Here is a 27563-nt window from a genome sequence, read left to right on the forward strand (position 1 = left end):
AATTTCTATAGATTATGTGCACAATCTTACAATCCTCCTTAGATACGGGAGTAATGCCAGAGGGACTGGAGGATTGAAAATGTTGCAGCCTTGCTCAGAAAACGGGGAAGAGGGATTAACACAATAGTTACCATGGCGATCGGCCCAATGTCAGTGATAGAGGAGCTTTGAGACAATAATCCAGGCCAAGTATAATTGTCAGATGTAAAAGTATGGGCTAGTTAATGAAAGCCAACACAGATAAATTAAAGGCAAATCATATCTCTGCCTTACCTGATTCTGCTCTTTGATTAGTTAAGTAATTCTGAAGGTTAATTTTTTTTAAAAATAAATTTTAGATTACTCAATTATTTTTTCCAATTAAGTGGCAATTTAGCGTGGCCAATCCACCTACCCTGCACATTTTTTGGGTTGTGGGGGCGAAACCCACGCAGACACGGGGAGAATGTGCAAACTCCACACGGACAGTGACCCAGAGCCGGGATCGAACCTGGGGCCTCAGTGCCGTGAGGCAGCAGTGCTAACCACTGTGCCACCGTGCTGCCCAATTCGGCGGGCACGATAGCATCATTTAAGAGGTATCATCATCTCGACAGGTATATGAACGGGCGGGGAACAGAGGGAAGTAGACCTTTGGAAAATAGGAGACAGGTTTAGATAAAGGATCTGGATCGGCGCAGGCTGGGAGGGCCGAAGGGCCTGTTCCTGTGCTGTAATTTTCTTTGTTCTTTGTTCTTAATTCTGAAGGTTAGTGAGCGCCACTGTAGTGAGCGCCACTGTAGTGAGCGCCGTGTAGTGAGCGCCACTGTAGTGAGCGCCACTGTAGTGAGCGCCACTGTAGTGAGCGCCACTGTAGTGAGCGCCGCGTAGTGAGCGCCGCTGTAGTGAGCGCCGCTGTAGTGAGCGCCGCTGTAGTGAGCGCCGCTGTAGTGAGCGCCGCTGTAGTGAGCGCCGCGTAGAGAGGGCCGCGTAGAGAGGGCCGCGTAGAGAGGGCCGCGTAGAGAGGGCCGCGTAGAGAGGGCCGCGTAGAGAGGGCCGCGTAGAGAGGGCCGCGGAGAGAGGGCCGCGTAGAGAGGGCCGCGTAGAGAGGGCCGCGTAGAGAGGGCCGCGTAGAGAGGGCCGCGTAGAGAGGGCCGCGTAGAGAGGGCCGCGTAGAGAGGGCCGCGTAGAGAGGGCCGCGTAGAGAGGGCCGCGTAGAGAGGGCCGCGTAGAGAGGGCCGCGTAGAGAGGGCCGCGTAGAGAGGGCCGCGTAGAGAGGGCCGCGTAGAGAGGGCCGCGTAGAGAGGGCCGCGTAGAGAGGGCCGCGTAGAGAGGGCCGCGTAGAGAGGGCCGCGTAGAGAGGGCCGCGTAGAGAGGGCCGCGTAGAGAGGGCCGCGTAGAGAGGGCCGCGTAGAGAGGGCCGCGTAGAGAGGGCCGCGTAGAGAGGGCCGCGTAGAGAGGGCCGCGTAGAGAGCCCCATGGTTCCTGCATTACAACATTGACTATAAAAGTACTTTATTGGCTGTAAATCACGCTGGGTTTTCCTGAGGCTGTGCTGGGTGGTATATATTGTATATGACTATATGGTGCATATGGTTTATGAATCCATGATTCTGTGCACCTGATCCTCAAGATTGAGAAACAGGACCACTTGGGTTTTCAGATAATTATTTCAAAGTTTACAGATGAAATGAGACTTGGAAATGTCGTGACGAATGAGGATGATAGTAATAGACTTCAGGAGGACACATTCAGGCTAGTGGTATCGACATGTGAAATTATACAGTTAGGTAGGAAGCGCAGAATGGTGTAATTTTGAAGGTTGTGTATGTAAACATGTGTGTGTGTCGATGACTGGATGAGTGTGTGTGTGTCGATGACTGGATGAGTGAGTGTGTGTGTGTGGATGACTGGATCAGTGTGTGTATGTGGATGACTGGACGAGTGTGTGTGTGTCGATGACTGGACGAGTGTGTGTGTCGATGACTGGACGAGTGTGTGTGTCGATGACTGGACGAGTGTGTGTGTCGATGACTGGATGAGTGTGTGTGTGTCGATGACTGGATGAGTGTGTCTGTGTGTCGATGACTGGACGAGTGTGTGTGCGTCAATGACTGGACGAGTGTGTGTGTGTGTGTCGATGACTGGACGAGTGTGTGTGTGGATAACTGAAAAAGTGTGTGTGTGTGCGTCAATGACTGGACGAGTGTGTGTCGATGACTGGACGAGTGTGTGTGTGTCTGTGTGTCGATGACTGGACGGGTGTGTGTGTGTCGATGACTGGATGAGTGTGTGTGTGTGTGTCGATGACTGGACGAGTGTGTGTGTGTGGATGACTGGACGAGTGTGTGTGTGTGTGGATGACTGGACGAGTGTGTGTGTGTGTCGATGACTGAACGAGTGTGTGTGTGTGGATGACTGGATGAGTGTGTGTGTCGATGACTGAATGAGTGAGTGTGTGTGTGTGGATGACTGGACGAGTGTGTGTGTGTCGATGACTGGACGAGTATGTCTGTGTGTCGATAACTGAACAAGTGTGTGTGTGTGTGTCGATGACTGGACGAGTGTGTGTGTGTGTCGATGACTGAACGAGTGTGTGTGTGTGTGTCGATGACTGGACGAGTGTGTGTCGATGACTGGACGAGTGTGTGTGTGTCGATGACTGGATGAGTGTGTGTGTGTGGATGACTGGACGAGTGTGTGTGTGTCGATGACTGGACGAGTGTGTGTGTGTGTGTCGATGACTGGACGAGTGTGTGTGTGTCGATGACTGGACGAGTGTGTGTGTGTCGATGACTGGACGAGTGTGTGTGTGTCGATGACTGGACGAGTGTGTGTGTGTGTCGATGACTGGACGAGTGTGTGTGTGTCGATGACTGGACGAGTGTGTGTGTGTCGATGACTGGACGAGTGTGTGAGTGTCGATGACTGGATGAGTGTGTGTGTCGATGACTGGACGAGTGTGTGTGTGTGTCGATGACTGAACGAGTGTGTGTGTGTGGATGACTGGATGAGTGTGTGTGTCGATGACTGAATGAGTGAGTGTGTGTGTGTGGATGACTGGACGAGTGTGTGTGTGTCGATGACTGGACGAGTATGTCTGTGTGTCGATAACTGAACAAGTGTGTGTGTGTGTGTCGATGACTGGACGAGTGTGTGTGTGTGTGTCGATGACTGAACGAGTGTGTGTGTGTGTGTCGATGACTGGACGAGTGTGTGTCGATGACTGGACGAGTGTGTGTGTGTCGATGACTGGATGAGTGTGTGTGTGTGGATGACTGGACGAGTGTGTGTGTGTCGATGACTGGACGAGTGTGTGTGTGTGTGTCGACTGGACGAGTGTGTGTGTGTCGATGACTGGACGAGTGTGTGTGTGTCGATGACTGGACGAGTGTGTGTGTGTCGATGACTGGACGAGTGTGTGTGTGTGTGTCGATGACTGGACGAGTGTGTGTGTGTCGATGACTGGACGAGTGTGTGTGTGTCGATGACTGGACGAGTGTGTGAGTGTCGATGACTGGATGAGTGTGTGTGTCGATGACTGGACGAGTGTGTCTGTGTGTCGATGACTGGACGAGTGTGTCTGTGTGTCGATGACTGGACGAGTGTGTGTGTGTCGATGACTGGACGAGTGTGTGTGTGTCGATGACTGGACGAGTGTGTCTGTGTGTCGATGACTGGACGAGTGTGTCTGTGTGTCGATGACTGGACGAGTGTGTCTCTGTGTCGATGACTGGACGAGTGTGTGTGTGTGGATGACTGGACGAGTGTGTGTGTGTGGATGACTGGACGAGTGTGTGTGTGTGTCGATGACTGGACGAGTGTGTGTGTGTGGATGACTGGACGAGTGTGTGTGTGTGTCGATGACTGGATGAGTGTGTGTGTCGATGACTGAATGTGTGTGTGTGTGTCGATGACTGGACGAGTGTGTGTGTCGATGACTGGACGAGTGTGTGTGTGTGTGGATGACTGGACGAGTGTGTGTGTGTGTGTCGATGACTGGACGGGTGTGTGTGTGTGTGGATGACTGGACGAGTGTGTGTGTGTGTCGATGACTGGACGAGTGTGTGTGTGTCGATGACTGGACGAGTGTGTGTGTGTGGATGACTGGACGAGTGTGTGTGTGTGGATGACTGGACGAGTGTGTGTGTGTGTGGATGACTGGACGAGTGTGTGTGTGTGTCGATGACTGAACGAGTGTGTGTGTGTGGATGACTGGATGAGTGTGTGTGTCGATGACTGAATGAGTGAGTGTGTGTGTGTGGATGACTGGACGAGTGTGTGTGTGGATGACTGGACGAGTGTGTGTGTGGATGACTGGACGAGTGTGTGTGTGGATGACTGGACGAGTGTGTGTGTGTCGATGACTGAACGAGTGTGTGTCGATGACTGGACGAGTGTGTTTGTGTGTCGATGACTGGACGAGTGTGTGTGTGTGTCGATGACTGGACGAGTGTGTGTGTGTCGATGATTGGACGAGTGTGTGTGTGTCGATGACTGGACGAGTGTGTCTGTGTGTCGATAACTGAACAAGTGTGTGTGTCTGTGTCGATGACTGGACGAGTGTGTCTGTGTCGATGACTGGACGAGTGTGTGTGTGTGTGTCGATGACTGGACGAGTGTGTGTGTGTCGATGACTGGACGAGTGTGTGTGTGTCGATGACTGGACGAGTGTGTGTGTGTCGATGACTGGACGAGTGTGTGTGTGTCGATGACTGGACGAGTGTGTGTGTGTCGATGACTGGACGAGTGTGTGTGTGTGTCAATGACTGGACGAGTGTGTGTGTGTGTCGATGACTGGACGAGTGTGTGTGTGTCGATGACTGGACGAGTGTGTCTGTGTGTCGATGACTGGACGAGTGTGTGTGTGTGGATGACTGGACGAGTGTGTGTGTGTCGATGACTGGACGAGTGTGTGTGTGTGGATGACTGGACGAGTGTGTGTGTGTGTCGATGACTGGATGAGTGTGTGTGTGTGTCGATGACTGGATGAGTGTGTGTGTCGATGACTGAATGAGTGTGTGTGTGTGTGTCGATGACTGGACGAGTGTGTGTGTGTCGATGACTGGACGAGTGTGTGTGTGTGGATGACTGGACGAGTGTGTGTGTGTGTGTCGATGACTGGACGAGTGTGTGTGTGTGTGTGTGTGGATGACTGGACGAGTGTGTGTGTGTGTGTCGATGACTGGTCGAGTGTGTGTGTGTCGATGACTGGACGAGTGTGTGTGTGTGGATGACTGGACGAGTGTGTGTGTGTGGATGACTGGACGAGTGTGTGTGTGTGTCGATGACTGAACGAGTGTGTGTGTGTGGATGACTGGACGAGTGTGTGTGTGGATGACTGGACGAGTGTGTGTGTGGATGACTGGACGAGTGTGTGTGTGTCGATGACTGAACGAGTGTGTGTCGATGACTGGACGAGTGTGTTTGTGTGTCGATGACTGGACGAGTGTGTGTGTGTGTGTCGATGACTGGACGAGTGTGTGTGTGTCGATGACTGGACGAGTGTGTGTGTGTGGATGACTGGACGAGTGTGTGTGTGTGTCGATGACTGGACGAGTGTGTGTGTGTGTGTGTGGATGACTGGACGAGTGTGTGTGTGTGTGTGTCGATGACTGGTCGAGTGTGTGTGTGTCGATGACTGGACGAGTGTGTGTGTGTGGATGACTGGACGAGTGTGTGTGTGTGGATGACTGGACGAGTGTGTGTGTGTGTCGATGACTGAACGAGTGTGTGTGTGTGGATGACTGGACGAGTGTGTGTGTGGATGACTGGACGAGTGTGTGTGTGGATGACTGGACGAGTGTGTGTGTGTCGATGACTGAACGAGTGTGTGTCGATGACTGGACGAGTGTGTTTGTGTGTCGATGACTGGACGAGTGTGTGTGTGTGTCGACTGGACGAGTGTGTGTGGATGACTGGACGAGTGTGTGTGTGTGTCGATGACTGGACGAGTGTGTTTGTGTGTCGATGACTGAACGAGTGTGTGTGTCGATGACTGAATGAGTGAGTGTGTGTGTGTGGATGACTGGATGAGTGTGTGTGTGTCGATGACTGAATGAGTGTGTCTGTGTGTCGATGACTGAACGAGTGTGTGTGTCGATGACTGAACGAGTGTGTGTGTCGATGACTGAACAAGTGTGTGTGTCGATGACTGGACGAGTGTGTGTGTCGATGACTGGACGAGTGTGTCTGTGTGTCGATGACTGGACGAGTGTGTCTGTGTGTCGATGACTGAACGAGTGTGTGTGTCGATGACTGGACGAGTGTGTGTGTGTGGATGACTGGATGAGTGTGTGTGTCGATGACTGAATGAGTGAGTGTGTGTGTGTGGATGACTGGACGAGTGTGTGTGTCGATGACTGAATGAGTGAGTGTGTCTGTGTCGATGACTGGACGAGTGTGTCTGTGTGTCGATGACTGGATGAGTGTGTGTGTGTCGATGACTGAATGAGTGAGTGTGTGTGTGTGGATGACTGGACGAGTGTGTGTGTGTCGATGACTGGACGAGTGTGTGTGTGTGGATGACTGGACGAGTGTGTCTGTGTGTCGATGACTGAACGAGTGTGTGTCGATGACTGGACGAGTGTGTTTGTGTGTCGATGACTGGACGAGTGTGTTTGTGTGTCGATGACTGGACGAGTGTGTGTGTGTGTCGATGACTGGACGAGTGTGTGTGGATGACTGGACGAGTGTGTGTGTGTGTCGATGACTGGACGAGTGTGTTTGTGTGTCAATGACTGAACGAGTGTGTGTGTCGATGACTGAACGAGTGTGTGTGTGTGGATGACTGGACGAGTGTGTGTGTGTCGATGACTGGACGAGTGTGTGTGTCGATGACTGAACGAGTGTGTGTGTCGATGACTGGACGAGTGTGTGTGTGTGGATGACTGAATGAGTGTGTCTGTGTGTCGATGACTGAATGAGTGTGTCTGTGTGTCGATGACTGAACGAGTGTGTCTGTGTGTCGATGACTGAACGAGTGTGTCTGTGTGTCGATGACCTAACGAGTGTGTGTGTCGATGACTGGACGAGTGTGTGTGTCGATGACTGGACGAGTGTGTGTGTCGATGACTGGACGAGTGTGTCTGTGTGTCGATGACTGGACGAGTGTGTGTGTGTGTCGATGACTGGACGAGTGTGTGTGTCGATGACTGAACGAGTGTGTGTGTCGATGACTGGACGAGTGTGTGTGTGTCGATGACTGGATGAGTGTGTGTGTGTGTCGATGACTGGATGAGTGTGTATGTCGATGACTGAATGAGTGAGTGTGTGTGTGGATGACTGGACGAGTGTGTGTGTGTGTCGATGACTGGACGAGTGTGTGTGTGTCGATGACTGGACGAGTGTGTGTGTGTGGATGACTGGACGAGTGTGTGTGTGTGTGGATGACTGGACGAGTGTGTGTGTGTGTGTCGATGACTGGACGAGTGTGTGTGCGTCGATGACTGGACAAGTGTGTGTGTGTGGATGACTGGACGAGTGTGTGTGTGTGGATGACTGGACGAGTGTGTGTGTGTGGATGACTGGACGAGTGTGTGTGTGTGTGGATGACTGGACGAGTGTGTGTGTCGATGACTGGACGAGTGTGTGTGTGGATGACTGGACGAGTGTGTGTGTGGATGACTGGACGAGTGTGTGTGTGGATGACTGGACGAGTGTGTGTGTGGATGACTGGACGAGTGTGTGTGTGGATGACTGGACGAGTGTGTGTGTGGATGACTGGACGAGTGTGTGTGTGGATGACTGGACGAGTGTGTGTGTGGATGACTGGACGAGTGTGTGTGTGTCGATGACTGGACGAGTGTGTGTGTGTCGATGACTGAACGAGTGTGTGTCGATGACTGGACGAGTGTGTTTGTGTGTCGATGACTGGACGAGTGTGTGTGTGTGTGTCGATGACTGGACGAGTGTGTGTGTGTGTCGATGACTGGACGAGTGTGTGTGGATGACTGGACGAGTGTGTCTGTGTGTCGATGACTGGACGAGTGTGTGTGTGTGTGTCGATGACTGGACGAGTGTGTATGTGTCGATGATTGGACGAGTGTGTGTGTGTCGATGACAATGAGTGAGTGTGTGTGTGTGGATGACTGGACGAGTGTGTGTGTGGATGACTGGACGAGTGTGTGTGTCGATGACTGGACGAGTGTGTCTGTGTGTCGATGACTGAACGAGTGTGTGTGTCGATGACTGAATGAGTGAGTGTGTGTGTGTGTCGATGACTGAATGAGTGAGTGTGTGTGTGTGTGTCGATGACTGAATGAGCGAGTGTGTGTGTGTGGATGACTGGACGAGTGTGTGTGTGTGTGTGTCGATGACTGGATGAGTGTGTGTGTGTCGATGACAATGAGTGAGTGTGTGTGTGTGGATGACTGGACGAGTGTGTGTGTCGATGACTGGACGAGTGTGTGTGTCGATGACTGGACGAGTGTGTCTGTGTGTCGATGACTGGACGAGTGTGTCTGTGTGTCGATGACTGAACGAGTGTGTGTGTCGATGACTGAACGAGTGTGTGTGTCGATGACTGAACGAGTGTGTGTGTCGATGACTGAACGAGTGTGTGTGTCGATGACTGGACGAGTGTGTGTGTCGATGACTGGACGAGTGTGTGTGTTTGTGTGTCGATGACTGGACGAGTGTGTGTGTGTGTGTCGATGACTGGACGAGTGTGTCTGTGTCGATGACTGGATGAGTGTGTGTGTCGATGACTGGACGAGTGTGTGTGTGTGTCGATGACTGGACGAGTGTGTCTGTGTCGATGACTGGATGAGTGTGTGTGTCGATGACTGGACGAGTGTGTGTGTGTGTCGATGACTGGACGAGTGTGTGTGTGTCGATGACTGGACGAGTGTGTGTGTGTCGATGACTGGACGAGTGTGTCTGTGTGTCGATATCTGAACAAGTGTGTGTGTGTGTGTCGATGACTGGACGAGTGTGTCTGTGTGTCGATGACTGGACGAGTGTGTGTCGATGACTGGACGAGTGTGTGTGTCGATGACTGGACGAGTGTGTGTGTCGATGACTGGACGAGTGTGTGTGTCGATGACTGGACGAGTGTGTGTGTCGATGACTGGACGAGTGTGTGTGTCGATGACTGGACGAGTGTGTCTGTGTCGATGACTGGACGAGTGTGTGTGTGTGTGGATGACTGGACGAGTGTGTGTGTGTGTCGATGACTGAATGAGTGAGTGTGTGTGTGTGTCGATGACTGAACGAGTGTGTGTGTGTGGATGACTGGACGAGTGTGTGTGTGTGTGTCGATGACTGGATGAGTGTGTGTGTCTCGATGACTGAATGAGTGAGTGTGTGTGTGTGAATGACTGGACGAGTGTGTGTGTCGATGACTGGACGAGTGTGTCTGTGTGTCGATGACTGAACGAGTGTGTGTGTCGATGACTGAACGAGTGTGTGTGTCGATGACTGAACGAGTGTGTGTGTCGATGACTGGACGAGTGTGTGTGTCGATGACTGGACGAGTGTGTGTGTGTGTGTGTCGATGACTGGATGAGTGTGTGTGTGTGTGTCGATGACTGGACGAGTGTGTCTGTGTCGATGACTGGATGAGTGTGTGTGTCGATGACTGGACGAGTGTGTGTGTGTGTGTCGATGACTGGACGAGTGTGTGTGTGTCGATGACTGGACGAGTGTGTCTGTGTGTCGATAACTGAACAAGTGTGTGTGTGTCGATGACTGGACGAGTGTGTCTGTGTGTCGATGACTGGACGAGTGTGTGTGTCGATGACTGGACGAGTGTGTCTGTGTCGATGACTGGACGAGTGTGTGTGTGTGTCGATGACTGGACGAGTGTGTGTGTGTCGATGACTGGATGAGTGTGTGTGTGTCGATGACTGGATGAGTGTGTGTGTCGATGACTGGACGAGTGTGTCTGTGTGTCGATAACTGAACAAGTGTGTGTGTGTCGATGACTGGACGAGTGTGTCTGTGTGTGGGTGACTGGACGAGTGTGTGTGTGTCGATGACTGGACGAGTGTGTGTGTGTGTGTGTCGATGACTGGACGAGTGTGTGTGTGTCGATGACTGGACGAGTGTGTCTGTGTGTCGATAACTGAACAAGTGTGTGTGTCGATGACTGGACGAGTGTGTGTGTGTGGATGACTGGACGAGTGTGTGTGTGTGTCGATGACTGGATGAGTGTGTGTGTGTGTCGATGACTGGATGAGTGTGTGTGTCGATGACTGAATGAGTGAGTGTGTGTGTGGATGACTGGACGAGTGTGTGTGTGTCGATGACTGGACGAGTGTGTTTGTGTCGATGACTGGATGAGTGTGTGTGTCGGTGACTGAACGAGTGTGTGTGTGTGTGTCGATGACTGGACGAGTGTGTGTGTGTCGATGACTGGACGAGTGTGTGTGTGTCGATGACTGGACGAGTGTGTCTGTGTGTCGATGACTGGACGAGTGTGTGTGTGTCGATGACTGGACGAGTGTGTGTGTGTCGATGACTGGACGAGTGTGTGTGTGTCGATGACTGGACGAGTGTGTGTGTGTCGATGACTGGACGAGTGTGTGTGTGTCGATGACTGGACGAGTGTGTGTGTGTGGATGACTGGACGAGTGTGTGTGTGTGTCGATGACTGGATGAGTGTGTGTGTGTGTCGATGACTGGATGAGTGTGTGTGTCGATGACTGAATGAGTGAGTGTGTGTGTGGATGACTGAACGAGTGTGTGTCGATGACTGGACGAGTGTGTGTGTGTGTCGATGACTGGACGAGTGTGTGTGGATGACTGGATGAGTGTGTGTGTGTGTGTCGATGACTGGACGAGTGTGTGTGTGTCGATGACTGGACGAGTGTGTGTGTGGGGATGACTGGACGAGTGTGTGTGTGTGTGGATGACTGGACGAGTGTGTGTCGATGACTGGACGAGTGTGTGTGTGTCGATGACTGGACGAGTGTGTGTGTGTGGATGACTGGACGAGTGTGTGTGTGTGTGGATGACTGGACGAGTGTGTGTGTGTGTGGATGACTGGACGAGTGTGTGTGTGTGTCGATGACTGAACGAGTGTGTGTGTGTGGATGACTGGACGAGTGTGTGTGTCGATGACTGGACGAGTGTGTGTGTGGATGACTGGACGAGTGTGTGTGTGGATGACTGGACGAGTGTGTGTGTGGATGACTGGACGAGTGTGTGTGTGTGGATGACTGGACGAGTGTGTTTGTGTGTGGATGACTGGACGAGTGTGTTTGTGTGTCGATGACTGGACGAGTGTGTGTGTGTGTCGATGACTGGACGAGTGTGTGTGTGTGTCGATGACTGGACGAGTGTGTGTGGATGACTGGACGAGTGTGTCTGTGTGTCGATGACTGGACGAGTGTGTGTGTGTGTCGATGACTGGACGAGTGTGTGTGTGTGTCGATGACTGAACGAGTGTGTGTCGATGACTGGACGAGTGTGTTTGTGTGTCTATGACTGGACGAGTGTGTGTGTGTGTCGATGACTGGACGAGTGTGTGTGGATGACTGGACGAGTGTGTCTGTGTGTCGATGACTGGACGAGTGTGTGTGTGTGTCGATGACTGGACGAGTGTGTGTGTGTGTCGATGACTGGACGAGTGTGTGTGTCGATGACTGGACGAGTGTGTGTGTCGATGACTGGACGAGTGTGTGTGGATGACTGGACGAGTGTGTCTGTGTGTCGATGACTGGACGAGTGTGTGTGTGTGTGTCGATGACTGGACGAGAGTGTTTGTGTGTCGATGACTGAACGAGTGTGTGTGTGGATGACTGGATGAGTGTGTGTGTGTCGATGACTGAATGAGTGTGTCTGTGTGTCGATGACTGAACGACTGTGTGTGTCGATGACTGGACGAGTGTGTGTGTCGATGACTGGACGAGTGTGTGTGGATGACTGGACGAGTGTGTCTGTGTGTCGATGACTGGACGAGTGTGTGTGTGTGTCGATGACTGGACGAGTGTGTGTGTGTGTCGATGACTGGACGAGTGTGTTTGTGTGTCGATGACTGAACGAGCGTGTGTGTCGATGACTGGATGAGTGTGTGTGTCGATGACTGAATGAGTGAGTGTGTGTGTGTGGATGACTGGACGAGTGTGTGTGTCGATGACTGAATGAGTGTGTCTGTGTGTCGATGACTGAACGAGTGTGTGTGTGTGGATGACTGGACGAGTGTGTGTGTGTCGATGACTGGACGAGTGTGTGTGTCGATGACTGAACGAGTGTGTCTGTGTGTCGATGACTGAACGAGTGTGTGTGTGTGGATGACTGGACGAGTGTGTGTGTGTCGATGACTGGACGAGTGTGTGTCGATGACTGGACGAGTGTGTGTGTCGATGACTGGACGAGTGTGTTTGTGTGTCGATGACTGGACGAGTGTGTGTGTCGATGACTGGACGCGTGTGTGTGTGTCGATGACTGAATGAGTGTGTGTGTCGATGACTGGACGAGTGTGTGTGTGTGTGTCGATGACTGGACGAGTGTGTGTGTGTGTGTCGATGACTGGACGAGTGTGTGTGTGTGGATGACTGGACGAGTGTGTCTGTGTGTCGATGACTGGATGAGTGTGTGTCTGTGTGTCGATGACTGGACAAGTGTGTGTGTGTGTGCGTCAATGACTGGACGAGTGTGTGTCTGTGTGTCGATGACTGGACGAGTGTGTGTCTGTGTGTCGATGACTGGATGAGTGTGTGTGGATGACTGGACGAGTGTGTGTGTGTGTGTGTGGATGACTGGACGAGTGTGTCTGTGTGTCGATGACTGGATGAGTGTGTGTGGATGACTGGACGAGTGTGTGTGTGTGTCGATGACTGGACGAGTGTGTGTGTGTGTGGATGACTGGACGAGTGTGGGATGTCCCAAATACAGATTCAAACCATGAGCTGGATTCTCTGCCGTCGGCAGTCTCCGCCCTCTGGGTTCTCCGCAATCTGGATTCTCCGCAATCTGGATTCTCCGCAATCTGGATTCTCCGCAGTCTGGATTCTCCGCCCTCTGGATTCTCCGCCCTCTGGATTCTCCGCAATCTGGATTCTCCGCCGTCCGGATCCTCCGCCGTCCGGCTCCTCCGCCCTCCGGCTCCTCCGCCCTCCGGCTCCTCCGCCCTCCGGCTCCTCCGCCCTCCGGCTCCTCCGCCCTCCGGCTCCTCCGCCCTCCGGCTCCTCCGCCCTCCGGCTCCTCCGCCCTCCGGCTCCTCCGGCTCCTCCGCCCTCCGGCTCCTCCGGCTCCTCCGCCCTCCGGCTCCTCCGCCCTCCGGCTCCTCCGCCCTCCGGCTCCTCCGCCCTCCGGCTCCTCCGCCCTCCGGCTCCTCCGCCCTCCGGCTCCTCCGCCCTCCGGCTCCTCCGCCCTCCGGATCCTCCGCCCTCGGGATCCTCCGCCCTCCGGCTCCTCCGCCCTCGGGATCCTCCGCCCTCCGGCTCCTCCGCCCTCCGGCTCCTCCGCCCTCCGGCTCCTCCGCCCTCCGGCTCCTCCGCCCTCCGGCTCCTCCGCCCTCCGGCTCCTCCGCCCTCGGGATCCTCCGCCCTCGGGATCCTCCGCCCTCGGGATCCTCCGCCCTCGGGATCCTCCGCCCTCCGGCTCCTCCGCCCTCCGGCTCCTCCGCCCTCCGGCTCCTCCGCCCTCCGGCTCCTCCGCCCTCCGGCTCCTCCGCCCTCCGGCTCCTCCGCCCTCCGGCTCCTCCGCCCTCCGGCTCCTCCGCCCTCCGGCTCCTCCGCCCTCCGGCTCCTCCGCCCTCCGGCTCCTCCGCCCTCGGGATCCTCCGCCCTCGGGATCCTCCGCCCTCGGGATCCTCCGCCCTCGGGATCCTCCGCCCTCGGGATCCTCCGCCCTCGGGATCCTCCGCCCTCGGGATCCTCCGCCCTCCGGCTCCTCCGCCCTCCGGCTCCTCCGCCCTCCGGCTCCTCCGCCCTCCGGCTCCTCCGCCCTCCGGCTCCTCCGCCCTCCGGCTCCTCCGCCCTCCGGCTCCTCCGCCCTCCGGCTCCTCCGCCCTCCGGCTCCTCCGCCCTCCGGCTCCTCCGCCCTCGGGCTCCTCCGCCCTCCGGCTCCTCCGCCCTCCGGCTCCTCCGCCCTCGGGATCCTCCGCCCTCGGGATCCTCCGCCCTCGGGATCCTCCGCCCTCGGGATCCTCCGCCCTCGGGATCCTCCGCCCTCGGGATCCTCCGCCCTCGGGATCCTCCGCCTTCCGGCTCCTCCGCCCTCCGGCTCCTCCGCCCTCCGGCTCCTCCGCCCTCCGGCTCCTCCGCCCTCCGGCTCCTCCGCCCTCCGGCTCCTCCGCCCTCCGGCTCCTCCGCCCTCCGGCTCCTCCGCCCTCCGGCTCCTCCGCCCTCCGGCTCCTCCGCCCTCCGGCTCCTCCGCCCTCGGGATCCTCCGCCCTCGGGATCCTCCGCCCTCGGGATCCTCCGCCCTCGGGATCCTCCGCCCTCCGGATCCTCCGCCCTCCGGCTCCTCCGCCCTCCGGCTCCTCCGCCCTCCGGCTCCTCCGCCCTCCGGCTCCTCCGCCCTCCGGCTCCTCCGCCCTCCGGCTCCTCCGCCCTCCGGCTCCTCCGCCCTCCGGCTCCTCCGCCCTCCGGCTCCTCCGCCCTCCGGCTCCTCCGGCTCCTCCGCCCTCGGGATCCTCCGCCCTCGGGATCCTCCGCCCTCGGGATCCTCCGCCCTCCGGCTCCTCCGCCCTCGGGATCCTCCGCCCTCCGGCTCCTCCGCCCTCCGGCTCCTCCGCCCTCCGGCTCCTCCGCCCTCCGGCTCCTCCGCCCTCCGGCTCCTCCGCCCTCGGGATCCTCCGCCCTCGGGATCCTCCGCCCTCGGGATCCTCCGCCCTCCGGCTCCTCCGCCCTCGGGATCCTCCGCCCTCCGGCTCCTCCGCCCTCCGGCTCCTCCGCCCTCGGGATCCTCCGCCCTCGGGATCCTCCGCCCTCGGGATCCTCCGCCCTCCGGCTCCTCCGCCTTCCGGCTCCTCCGCCCTCCGGCTCCTCCGCCCTCCGGCTCCTCCGCCCTCCGGCTCCTCCGCCCTCCGGCTCCTCCGCCCTCCGGCTCCTCCGCCCTCCGGCTCCTCCGCCCTCCGGCTCCTCCGCCCTCCGGCTCCTCCGCCCTCGGGATCCTCCGCCCTCGGGATCCTCCGCCCTCGGGATCCTCCGCCCTCGGGATCCTCCGCCCTCGGGATCCTCCGCCCTCGGGATCCTCCGCCCTCGGGATCCCCCGCCCTCGGGATCCTCCGCCCTCGGGATCCTCCGCCCTCGGGATCCTCCGCCCTCGGGATCCTCCGCCCTCCGGCTCCTCCGCCCTCCGGCTCCTCCGCCCTCCGGCTCCCCCGCCCTCCGGATCCCCCGCCGTCGCGCCTCTCCGCTGCTGCGCCTGCAGCGAGCCCACGCCCGAGGGTATCCTGATGCGTGGGGCTGCCCACAATGGGAAACCCCATTGGCTGGCGGGACGGAGAATCCCACCTCATTTATTTACAGATCCCAAACCTTCCCTTTTTCTGGAATCCATAGGAATGATTTAAACCCCCTTATGGAGACAACCCATCTGTTAATGTCAGAAGTGTAGGTCGCTTTAAGAGTAAGTTAGGAGTCAGGGCGGCATGGTGGCGCAGTGGTTAGCACTGCTGCCTCACTGTGCTGAGGACCCGGGCTGCACAGTGGTGCAGTGGTTAGCACTGCTGCCTCACTGTGCTGAGGTCCCGGGCTGCACAGTGGGGCAGTGGTTAGCACTGCTGCCTCACTGCACTGAGGACCCGGGCTGCACAGTGGTGCAGTGGTTAGCACTGCTGCCTCACTGCACTGAGGACCCGGGCTGCACGGTGGTGCAGTGGTTAGCACTGCTGCCTCACTGTGCTGGGGACCCGGGCTGCACGGTGGTGCAGTGGTTAGCACTGCTGCCTCACTGTGCTGAGGACCCGGGCTGCACGGTGGGGCAGTGGTTAGCACTGCTGCCTCACTGTGCTGGGGACCCGGGCTGTACGGTGGTGCAGTGGTTAGCACTGCTGCCTCACTGTGCTGAGGACCCGGGCTGCACGGTGGTGCAGTGGTTAGCACTACTGTCTCACGGCGCCGAGGTCCCAGGTTCGGCTCCAGCTGTGGGTCACTGTCTGTGTGGAGTTTTCACATTGTCCCCGTCTCTGCGTGGGTTTCACCCCCACAACCCAAAGATGTGCAGAGAATGCAGATTGGCCACACTAAATTGCCCCATTAATTGGAAAAAAGATTTGGGTACTTTAGATTTGTTAAAAAATAGTAAACTAGGACTGGCTTGACTGTGAATTGAGAGCAGATGATGCCAGTTAAAGCTTGTATTTAAGAGCTGGGAGTTTCGCAGTAAAGAAGGCTAATGATCAGGAAGAGGATTAGTCCAGAAGGCAGAGTCGAAACTCGTGCTTGTGCTGAACTATTTTATCACAAATCTGTGCTGAATCATCCTGTCGCCTAATTTGAGGATCCGCAGTGTTTTGTGTTTTCCCAGTTCCTGACCTTATTCCCGACCTTATTCAATAAACAGGCCACACGTCAGTTATATTCCGAAAACATGTGGAATTAGATATTCACAGCAATAGGCACAGTGGGTGAATGACTCATTATTTGGTTGTATGAAAATGGTGAACAACAATCTTGGCATCAATCATCCCCGCAGACATTTACCCAGCAATCAGAGTAACTTTCATAATCCCTATTTTCTGATCTGTAGCCAATATGTTCTATCCATTGAAGTGACATTGTCGCTGCATTTGACAATACTTCAAATCATTCAACAGGATTGGCCAAATAAGACTTTTGGAAGAGAATTACTGCTGGGGTTGAAGATGAGACCTCAGCATGCTGTGGGTGACTGGAACGGACAGTTTTCAAACAGCCATTTCTTAGTAACAATGTGAAGTGTGCGGAAAATAATTACAGATCTTTAAAGTGCATAATTTGCGTAGTTAATGCTGACTTTCCCATTTCTTTACAGATGAACAACTCGAATACTGGGTTATTCACGGTTTATACAGGAGGCAATGATATTACTAAAGTTCATCTAATAGACAATTGGAATGGTATTAAAGAGGTTTGTGAATTAAGAATTATTATTTGCTCAGGCTGATCTATCATTGGCAACTTTCTACTCTGTCTCATTACAGAGAGTGGCACAGTGGTTAGCACTGCTACCTCACAGAACCAGGGTCCCAGGTTCGATTCCCGGCTGGGTCACTGTCTGTGTGGAGTCTGCACGTCCTCCCCGTGTCTGCGTGGGTTTCCTCCGGGTGCTCCGGTTTCCTCCCACAGTCCAAAGATGTGCGGGTTAGGTGGATTGGCCATGTTAAATTACCTGAAAGGCACATTCTTATTAACTAAAATCCCAACCCCCCAGTTTCTTGTCGAGAATGAGGGTAAAAAATACCTGCCTTCCCCAGTCCCACTTCAATTCCTGGTGCTCCCTGTCATCCAAATTAACTTCCTGCAACAAAGCTTTGTCAACTTTCTCCATTTCAAGGAAAAACAGAAGGACCAATTCTCCCAAAAAGATGATGACAAACTGTCATTTTGGGCGGGATATTGGCGTGATTCCCGCTCGCTCCTCTGGTGAGATTCAGATTTGTATTCACCCACACTTGGCGCATGATTTTATGAAATGGGAATAAAGTCCCATAGCAAAGCCCGTTTAGCCACGTGTTCCCGGGGCTCGCAGTGCTGAGAAACACACTATCGAATGACACTCTGGTTAGATGGGGGGGGGGGGGAGGGGGGGAGGTCGTAGTGGGGACCACGCGGCTGAAGCTGTACTCAGCCCAGTTTCCTGTATTGATGAGGTCTGCTGGCTGGGATTTCTCGGTGTAGTGAGAGATAGAGATGCCATTTAAAAATGGCGTCCCGATCGCTGGAGACCTGCAGCGACCCCCGAACCCCACATTCGTGCGGGCGCACGATCCCCGGGGGAGCCCTGCATGGATATGTGGGGGCTGGGGACCCTCCCACAGTGCGTTTGTGCTGGGGAAGGGGGGGTGCCGGGGTCGTTTCGGGGGCCTCGGAGATCGGGACGCGGGGCTAAGTGTGGCCTCAGATGCAGGTTCCTCCCGCGAGTCGCATTGTGTATCCAGTGGCAGTGCAGACTCGATGGGCAATGTATTTCTCTGTGTTTCTGGGCACTGCAAGCGCTGGGAAACTCATGGCTGCATGTGTTCACTGTGGGACTTTGTCCTCAATTAGTTAAATTGCACCCATTGTTTAATGATTTGAATGATGCTGATGGGCCATCAATTTGTGAATTGGCCATCAAACTCTGACTACCTTTGAGGTAAGGTTTCCAGTTTTAAGTAGGTCACCCATGTCAGTGAGGGAAGAACTGACCAATCAGCGTTTCAACAATTGACTGAGGAAACGCGTGATGTTTATTGAACTAGGTGACCCTGTGAGCTCATTGCTGTAATGCCGGAGATAAGACACTTTACACAGATGCTGCCAAATATTCAAGACATGAAAAAAAATGAAAAAAAATCGCTTATTGCCACAAGTAGGCTTCAAATGAAGTTACTGTGAAAAGCCCCTAGTCGCCACATTCTGGCGCCTGTTCGGGGAGGCTGGTACGGGAATCGAACCGCGCTGCTGGCCTGCTTGGTCTGCTTTCAAAGCCAGCGATTTAGCCCTGTGCTAAACAGTTGTACTTGATGCCATTTGATTTTACCCTTAATTCTAAATCCAGGTGAACTATTGGCATTCCGAGCAATGTAATATGATCAATGGGACAGCGGGTCAAATGTGGCCCCCATTCATGACCCCTTCAGACACATTAACATTCTACAGTCCAGACTCCTGCAGGTAAGGAACTATTGAAATCAATGACAAAACTATTAGATTCTTGTCACAAGTTCTGTGGGATAAAAACAAATAAAAGTTATTGACTACAGGCTGATAGAATGTTTGTGTTTGTAGGTCTGCGAGGTGAAAATCGAGTAAAACTCTGGGTTATTTTTCCACTTTGGCAGAATTCTGTTTGGAGGGAATTGTCTTCCAGGAATGTTTGATTAAAGGGGCAAAGTTGTCACATTACAAAGCAGCTGTTCATTGTCACCTTCAACTTGCTCATTTGCAAATTGTCCTTTCTGTTGACCCGAATGTATGGGGAGAATTCCCAGTCGAAGAAACAAATACTGGAAATAAAGCAAAGGGGAGAATAAGCGTGAGGGACCGGAAATAATTAATATCAGTGGAGAAAATGTTGAAGAAACTTGAGGAATATTTTAAATTGTTTGTCGCTGGCTGGACCAGCATTTGTTTGCCATCCCGAATGGCCTGGAGAAGGTGGTGCTGAGCCGCCACCTTGAACCGCTGCACTCCATGTGCTGTAGGTAGACCCACAGTGCTGTTAGGGAGGGACCTCCAGGACTTTGACCCAGTGACATTGAAGGAACAGTGATATAGTTCAGTCAGGAAGGTGAGTGGCTTGGAGGGAAACATGTTGCTCCCATGATAGACGCTGTGATTTGGTGGGAGCCCCTTGGTGAGTTGCTGGCATCTTGTAGATGGTACGCTGTCGCTGTGCGTTGGTGTCAGAGAGACTGAATATTTAATGTGGATGTGCTGCCAATCAAACGGACTGCTCAGGTTACAGTGGTGTTGGTTAAAAACATGTTTGTTCAGGATATGCTATCTTGTGTATGTTAATAACAAGTCTTTATAATGCTCATTTCGACTTCCAGTACACACATGATGGGCCAAATGGACTCATTCTGTGCCATAACAATTTTATGATTCTGTGACCTTACTGTAACTGTGTAAAATATACAGAACAGGGTCCAGGCGGGGAGCTATCTCCATTTTTCAATCTTAGTGTGTCACTGATAAATACCACAGTGACCAGAGGTCAAAGTCATGGGCCTTCCAGCAGTGTGTGTAACACTGAGTTCAGACTCGCATTAACCCTGTCTAAACCAGACCCTTATACTGTACCGAGCTCCACATTAACCCTGTCTCCACCAGACCCTTATACTGTACCGAGCTCCACATTAACCCTGTCTATACCAGACCCTTATACTGTACCGAGCCGCACATTAACCCTGTCTATACCAGACCCTTATACTGTACCGAGCCGCACATTAACCCTGTCTATACCAGACCCTTATACTGTACCGAGCCCCACATTAACCCTGTCTAAACCAGACCCTTATACTACCGAGCTCCACATTAACCCTGTCTCCACCAGACCCTTATACTGTACCGAGCTCCACATTAACCCTGTCTAAACCAGACCCTTATACTGTACTGAGCCGCACATTAACCCTGTCTATACCAGACCCTTATACTGTACCGAGCTCCACATTAACCCTGTCTATACCAGACCCTTATACTGTACCGAGCCCCACATTAACCCTGTCTCCACCAGACCCTTATACTGTACTGAGCCGCACATTAACCCTGTCTATACCAGACCCTTATACTGTACCGAGCCCCACATTAACCCTGTCTCCACCAGACCCTTATACTGTACTGAGCCGCACATTAACCCTGTCTATACCAGACCCTTATACTGTACCGAGCCCCACATTAACCCTGTCTAAACCAGACCCTTATACTGTACCGAGCTCCACATTAACCCTGTCTATACCAGACCCTTATACTGTACCGAGCTCCACATTAACCCTGTCTAAACCAGACCCTTATACTGTACCGAGCCCCACATTAACCCTGTCTAAACCAGACCCTTATACTACCGAGCTCCACATTAACCCTGTCTCCACCAGACCCTTATACTGTACCGAGCTCCACATTAACCCTGTCTAAACCAGACCCTTATACTGTACCGAGCTCCACATTAACCCTGTCTATACCAGACCCTTATACTGTACCGAGCTCCACATTAACCCTGTCTAAACCAGACCCTTATACTGTACTGAGCCGCACATTAACCCTGTCTAAACCAGACCCTTATACTGTACTGAGCCGCACATTAACCCTGTCTATACCAGACCCTTATACTGTACCGAGCCCCACATTAACCCTGTCTCCACCAGACCCTTATACTGTACTGAGCCGCACATTAACCCTGTCTATACCAGACCCTTATACTGTACTGAGCCGCACATTAACCCTGTCTCCACCAGACCCTTATACTGTACCGAGCTCCACATTAACCCTGTCTATACCAGACCCTTATACTGTACCGAGCTCCACATTAACCCTGTCTATACCAGACCCTTATACTGTACCGAGCTCCACATTAACCCTGTCTAAACCAGACCCTTATACTGTACCGGACTCCACATTAACCCTGTCTATGCCAGAACCTTATACTGTACTGAGCCCCACATTAATGTTTTGGAGGAGAATGCTGAGACCCAGGCTATTAGAATAGATGGCATTGAGGTGCGTAGGGAAGAAGTGTTGGCAATTTAGGATAAGGTGAAAAAGATAAGTCCCTGGGGCCTGATGGGATTTATCCCAGGATTCTCTGGGAAGCCAGGGAAGAGATATGCTGAGCCTTTGGCTTTTATTTTTGTGTCATCATTGGCTACAGGAATAGTGCCAGAGGACTGGAGGATAGCAAATGTGGTCCCTTTGTTCAAGAAGAGGAGTAGAGATAACCCCGGTAACTATAGGCCGGTGAGCCTCACGTCTGTTGTGGGTAAAGTCTTGGAGAGGATTATAAGAGATACGATTTATAATCATCTAGATAGGAATAATATGATTAGGGATAGTCAGCATGGTTTTGTGAAGGGTAGGTCATGCCTCATAAACCTTATCGAGTTCTTTGAGAAGGTGACTGAACAGGTAGACAAGGGTAGAGCAGTTGATGTGGTGTATATGGATTTCAGTAAAGCGTTTGATAAGGTTCCCCACGGTCGGCTATTGCAGAAAATACGGAGGCTGGGGATTGAGGGTGATTTAGAGATGTGGATCAGAAATTGGCTAGTTGAAAGAAGACAGAGAGTGGTGGTTGATGGGAAATGTTCAGAATGGAGTTCAGTTACGAGTGGCGTACCACAAGGATCTGTTCTGGGGCCGTTGCTGTTTGTCATTTTTATAAATGACCTAGAGGAGGGCGCAGAAGGATGGGTGAGTAAATTTGCAGACGACACTAAAGTCGGTGGAGTTGTAGACAGTGTGGAAGGATGTTGCAGGTTACAGAGGGAAATAGATAAGCTGCAGAGCTGAGCTGAAATGTGGCAAATGGAGTTTAATGTGGAGAACTGTGAGGTGATTCACTTTGGAAAGAATAACAGGAATGCGGAATATGAAATGAAAATGAAAATCGCTTATTGTCACGAGTAGGCTTCAATGAAGTTACTGTGAAAAGCCCCTAGTCGCCACATTCCGGCGCCTGTCTGGGGAGGCTGGTACGGGAATCGAACCGTGCTGCTGGCCTGCTTGGTCTGCTTTATAAGCCAGCGATTTAGCCTTGTGAGCTAAACCAGCCCCAGAATATTTGGCTAATGGTAAAATTCTTGGTAATGTGGATGAGCAGAGGGATCTCGGTGTCCATGTACATAGATCCCTGAAAGTTGCCACCCAGGTTGATAGGGTTGTGAAGAAGGCCTATGGTGTGTTGGCCTTTATTGGTAGAGGGATTGAGTTCCGGAGCCATGAGGTCATGTTGCAGTTGTACAAAACTCTTGTACGGCCGCATTTGGAGTATTGCGTACAGTTCTGGTCGCCTCATTATAGGAAGGACGTAGAAGCTTTGGAATGGGTGCAGAGGAGATTTACCAGGAGGTTGCCTGGTATGGAGGGAAAATCTTATGAGGAAAGGCTGATGGACTTGAGGTTGTTTTCGTTAGAGAGAAGAAGGTTAAGAGGTGACTTAATAGAGGCATACAAAATGATCAGAGGGTTAGATAGGGTGGACAGTGAGAGCCTTCTCCCGCGGATGGAGGTGGCTAGCACGAGGGGACATAGCCTTAAATTGAGGGGTAATAGATAGAGGTCAGAGGTGGGTTTTTTACGCAAAGAGTGGTGAGGCCGTGGAATGCCCTACCTGCAACAGTAGTGAACTCGCCAACATTGAGGGCATTTAAAAGTTTATTGGATAAGCATATGGATGATATTGGCATAGTGTAGGTTAGATGGCCTTTAGTTTTTGACTTCCCATGTCGGTGCAACATCGAGGGCCGAAGGCCCTGTACTGCACTGTATCGTTCTATGTTCTATGCCCATCCTATTCATGTATTTAGAAGCAAGGGAGGAAATTGCTGGGGCCTTGACTAACATCTTTGTATCCTCATTGGCTACAGGTGAGATCCCAGAGGACTGGAGAATAGCTAATGTGGTACCGGTACTTAAGGAAGGTAGCAGGGATAATCCTGGTAACTATAGGCCGGTGAGTCTCACGTCGGCAGGAGGTAAATTATTGGAGAGAATTCTCAGGGACAGGATTTATACCCATTTGGAAACAAATGGACTCATTAGCGATAGACAGCATGGTTTGTGAAGGGGAGGTCGTGCCTCACTAACTTGATTGAAGTTTTTGAGGAAGTGACAAAGATAATTGATGAGGGGAAAGCGGTGGATGTTGTTTACATGGACTTCAATAAAGTCTTTGACAAGGTGCCTCATGGCAGATGGTGCAAAAGGTGAAGTCACACGGGATCAGAAGAGGTTTACCAGGATGTTGCCTGGTCTGGAGGGTGTTAGCTATGGGGAGAGGCTACATAGACTCGGACTGTTTCCGTTAGAAAGACAGAGGTTGAGGGGTGACCTGATAGAGGGCTACAAGATTATGAGGGGCTTGGATAGAGTGGATGGGCAGGCACTCTTTCCCAGGGTGGAAGGGTCAGTCACCAGGGGGCAGAGGTTTAAGGTCCGTGGGGCAAAGTTTAGAGGAGATGTGCGAGGCAGGGTTTTTACACAGAGGGTGGTGAGTGCCTGGAACGCGTTACCAGGGGAGGCTGTGGAAACAGATACATTAACGGCGTTCAAAAGGCATCTTGACAAACACATGGATAGGATGGGTATAGAGGGATACGGCACAAGGAAGGGCTGAGGGTTTTGGCCAAGGTTGGCACAGACATTGGGCCACTGGAAAATGTGGCTGGAGAAGTAATAATAGGAAACAAAGAAATGGGAGATGAACTGAATAGTTACTTTGCATCAGTCTTCATCCAGGAGAACCAGGGGGCAGAGGTGAGTGGAGTGACCATCACTAAGGAGAAGGTTCTGAGGAAAGTGAAATCTCTGAAGGTGGATAAGTCACCTGGACCGGATTGACTATATCAGTCATGATTGAATGGCGGAGCAGACTCGATGGGCCGAGTGGCCTAATTCTGTTCCTATGCCTTTTGGTCCTATGGACTACATCCCAGGGTTTCAAAGGAGATAGCAGAGGAAATTGTGGACGCATTGGTGATGATCTTTCAGGACAGTAAGAAGTCTTACAACACCAGGTTAAAGTCCAACAGGTTTGTTTCAAACACTAGCTTTCGGAGCACTGCTCCTTCCTCAGGTGAATGAAGAGGTAGGTTCCATGAAACATTTTTCTGGGACATACCTCTTCTTTCACCTGAGGAAGGGGCAGCGCTCCGAAAGCTAGTGTTTGAAACAAACCAGTTGGACTTTAACCTGGTGTTGTAAGACTTCTTACTGTGCTCACCCCAGTCCAACGCCGGCATCTCCACATCAAAGATCTTTCAGGAATCACTGGAGGCAGGAATGGTCCCAGAGGACTGGGAAGTGGCTAATGTAACACCGCTGTTTAAGAAGGGAGGGAGGTAGAAGATGGGAAATTATAGGCCGGTTAGCCTGAAAAGAGAAAGAGAAATCGCTTATTGTCACTGTGAAAAGCCCCTAGTCGCCACATTCCGGCGCCTGTTTGGGGAGGCTGGTACGGGAATCGAACCTTGTTGCTGGCCTGCCTTGGTCTGCTTTAAAAGCCAGCGATTTAGCCCAGTGAGCTAATGACTTCGGTCATTGAGAGGATTTTAGAGTCCATTATTAAAGATGAGATTGCGGTGTACGTGGAAGTGCATGGTAAAATAGGACTGTGTCAGTACGGCTTGGTTAAAGGGAAGTCATGTCTGACAAATCATAGAATCATAGAATTTACAGTGCAGAAGGAGGCCATTTGGCCCATCGAGTCTGCACCAGCCCCTGGAAAGAGCACCCCACCCAAGCCCACACATCCACTCCACCCCCATAACCCAGTAACCCACCCAACACTAAGGGCAATTTTGGACACTAAGGGCAATTTATCATGGCCAATCCGCCTAACCTGCACATCTTTGGACCTGGTAAGAAGTCTTACAACACCAGGTTAAAGTCCAACAGGTTTGTTTCAAACACGAGCTTTCGGAGCACGGCTCCTTCTTCAGGTGAATGCCGGCATCTCCACATCATGGATCTTTGGACCTGAGGAGTTCTTTGAGGAAGTAACAAGGAAGTTAGACAAAGGAGAACCAGTGGACATGGTTTATTTAGATTTCCAGAAGGCCTTTGACAAGGTGCCGCATAGGAGACTGTTAAATAAGTTAAGAGCCCATGGTGTTCAGGGTAAGATCCTGGCATGGATAGAGGATTGGCTGACAGGCAGAAGGCAGAGAGTGATAAAGGGGCCTTTTTCAGGATGGCAGCCGGTGACTAGTGGTGTGCCTCAGTGGTCGGTGCTGGGACCACAACTTTTCACAATATACATTAATGATCTGGAAGAAGGAACTGAAGCCACTGTTGCTAAATTTGCAGATGGTACAAAGATCTGTAGAGGGACAGGTAGTATTGAGGAAGCAAGGGGGCTGCAGAAGGACTTGGACAAGCTAGGAGAGTGGGCAGTGAAGTGACAGATGGAACACAATGTGGAAAAGTGTGAGGTTATGCACTTTGGAAGGAGGAATTTTGATGTAAAGTTAGAATCCTCAACCCTGATAGGCTATTTATGTTGGATCTTTCCATGCACATTACATTTGTTCTTTTGAGAGTTTGCAGGGGTCCATTTTGAGAAACATTTCCAATTTCCTAAATGTAGAAAGTTAGTGGCAAAATTACTAAAATGTTTTTTTTCATTAAACAGAACTTTGGACCTAGTTTATCAGAAATCGGGCTGGACCTTTGACATCCCTTCTTTCCGATATGTTGCTCCGAAGACGATGTTTGCGAATGGGACAGTGTATCCCCCGAATGAAGGCTTCTGTCCATGCAGAGAGTCCGGGGTGCTGAATGTCAGCACATGTCGATACAGTGAGTATCTCAGCTTCGATACACAGGATAGAAAAATCTAACTTTTTGATATATTTGTCCTTGTGAGATGTCAATTGCTTTACTTCAAATAACATGTATTTTGGAGTTGTCTTTATTTATTCATTATCCATTTAAAGATATGGGCATCGCTAGTTAGGCCAGCGTTTGTCCTGGATGGTGTTGAGCTTCTTGAGTGTTGTTGGAGCTGCGCTCATCCAGGCAAGTGGAGAATATTCCATTACACTCCTGACTTGTGCCTTATAGATGGTGGACAGGCTTTGGGAGGTCAGGAGGTGAGTTACTCACCGTAGGATTCCTAGCCTTTGACCTGCCCTGGGAGCCACAAGATTAATGTCATAGAATCATAGAATCCCTCCAGTGCAGAAGGAGGCCGTTCGACCCATTGAGTCGACACCGACCCTCCAAAAGGGCACCCAGCCTAGGCCCAAATTCCACACTATCTCTGTCGCCCCACCTAGAGCCAAATTAGCCTGGCCAATCCACCTATCCTGCAAATGTAGTGGCACATTAGCCCAGTGGCTGCTTCACAGCGCCAGGGTCCAATGTTCAATTCCCGCTTGGATCACTGTCTGTGCGGAGTCTGCACGTTCTCCCTGTGCCTGCGTGGGTTTCCTCCGGGTGCTCTGGTTTCCTCCCACAAGTCCCGAAAGACGTGCTGTTAGGTAAATTGGACGTTCTGAATTCTCTCTCTGTGTACCTGAACAGATGCCGGAATGTGGCGACTAGGGGATTTTCACAGTAACTTCATTGCAGTGTTATTGTAAGCCTACTTGCGACAATAAAGATCATTATCATTTATGTTTGGGCTGTGGGAGAAAACCGGAGCACCCGGAGGAGACCCACGCAGACACAAAAGAACAAAGAACAAAGAAAAGTACAGCACAGGAACAGGCCCTTCAGCCCTGCAAGCCTGCGCCGACCATGCTGCCCGTCTAAACTAAAATCTTATACACTTCCGGGGTCCGTATCCGTCTTCCCATCCTGTTCATGTATTTGTCAAGATGCCCCTTAAATGTCACTATCATCCCTGCTTCCACCACCTCCTCCGGCATCGAGTTCCAGGCACCCACTACCCTCTGTGGAAAAAGACTTGCCTCGTACATCTTCTCTAAACCTTGCCCCTCGCACCTTAAACTTATGCCCCCTAGTAATTGACCCCTCTACCCTGGGGAAAAGCCTCTGACTATCCACTCTGTCTATGCACCTCATAATCTTGTAGACCTCTATCAGATCGCCCCTCAACTTCCTTCGTTCCAGTGAGAACAAACCGAGTTTATTCAACCACTCCTCATAGCTAATGCCCTCCATACCAGGCAACATCCTGGTAAATCTCTTCTGCACCCTCTCTAAAGCCTCCACATCCTTCTGGTAGTGTGGCGACCAGAATTAAACACTATACTCCCAAGTCTGGCCTAACCAAGGTTCTATACAGCTGCAACATGACTTGCCAATTCTTATACTCAATGACCC

At 52.4% G+C, this 27563-nt stretch overlaps 1 protein-coding gene across 2 annotated transcripts in view; it reads left to right on the forward strand.

Annotated features, from left to right (window-relative positions):
* The window catches only part of scarb1 (scavenger receptor class B, member 1), a 104832-nt gene that overhangs the window by 41687 nt on the left and 35582 nt on the right, over positions 1-27563 (forward strand). For both annotated transcript variants that reach the window (XM_038798057.1, XM_038797967.1), the window contains exons 5-7: positions 16888-16983; positions 18616-18731; positions 25906-26072. In XM_038798057.1, the coding sequence (XP_038653985.1) occupies positions 16888-16983; positions 18616-18731; positions 25906-26072 (379 nt within the window). The remainder of the gene's footprint in view (positions 1-16887; positions 16984-18615; positions 18732-25905; positions 26073-27563) is intronic.

This window comes from Scyliorhinus canicula, chromosome 1, assembly GCF_902713615.1.
Source record: "Scyliorhinus canicula chromosome 1, sScyCan1.1, whole genome shotgun sequence".
Classification (NCBI taxonomy): domain Eukaryota; kingdom Metazoa; phylum Chordata; class Chondrichthyes; order Carcharhiniformes; family Scyliorhinidae; genus Scyliorhinus; species Scyliorhinus canicula.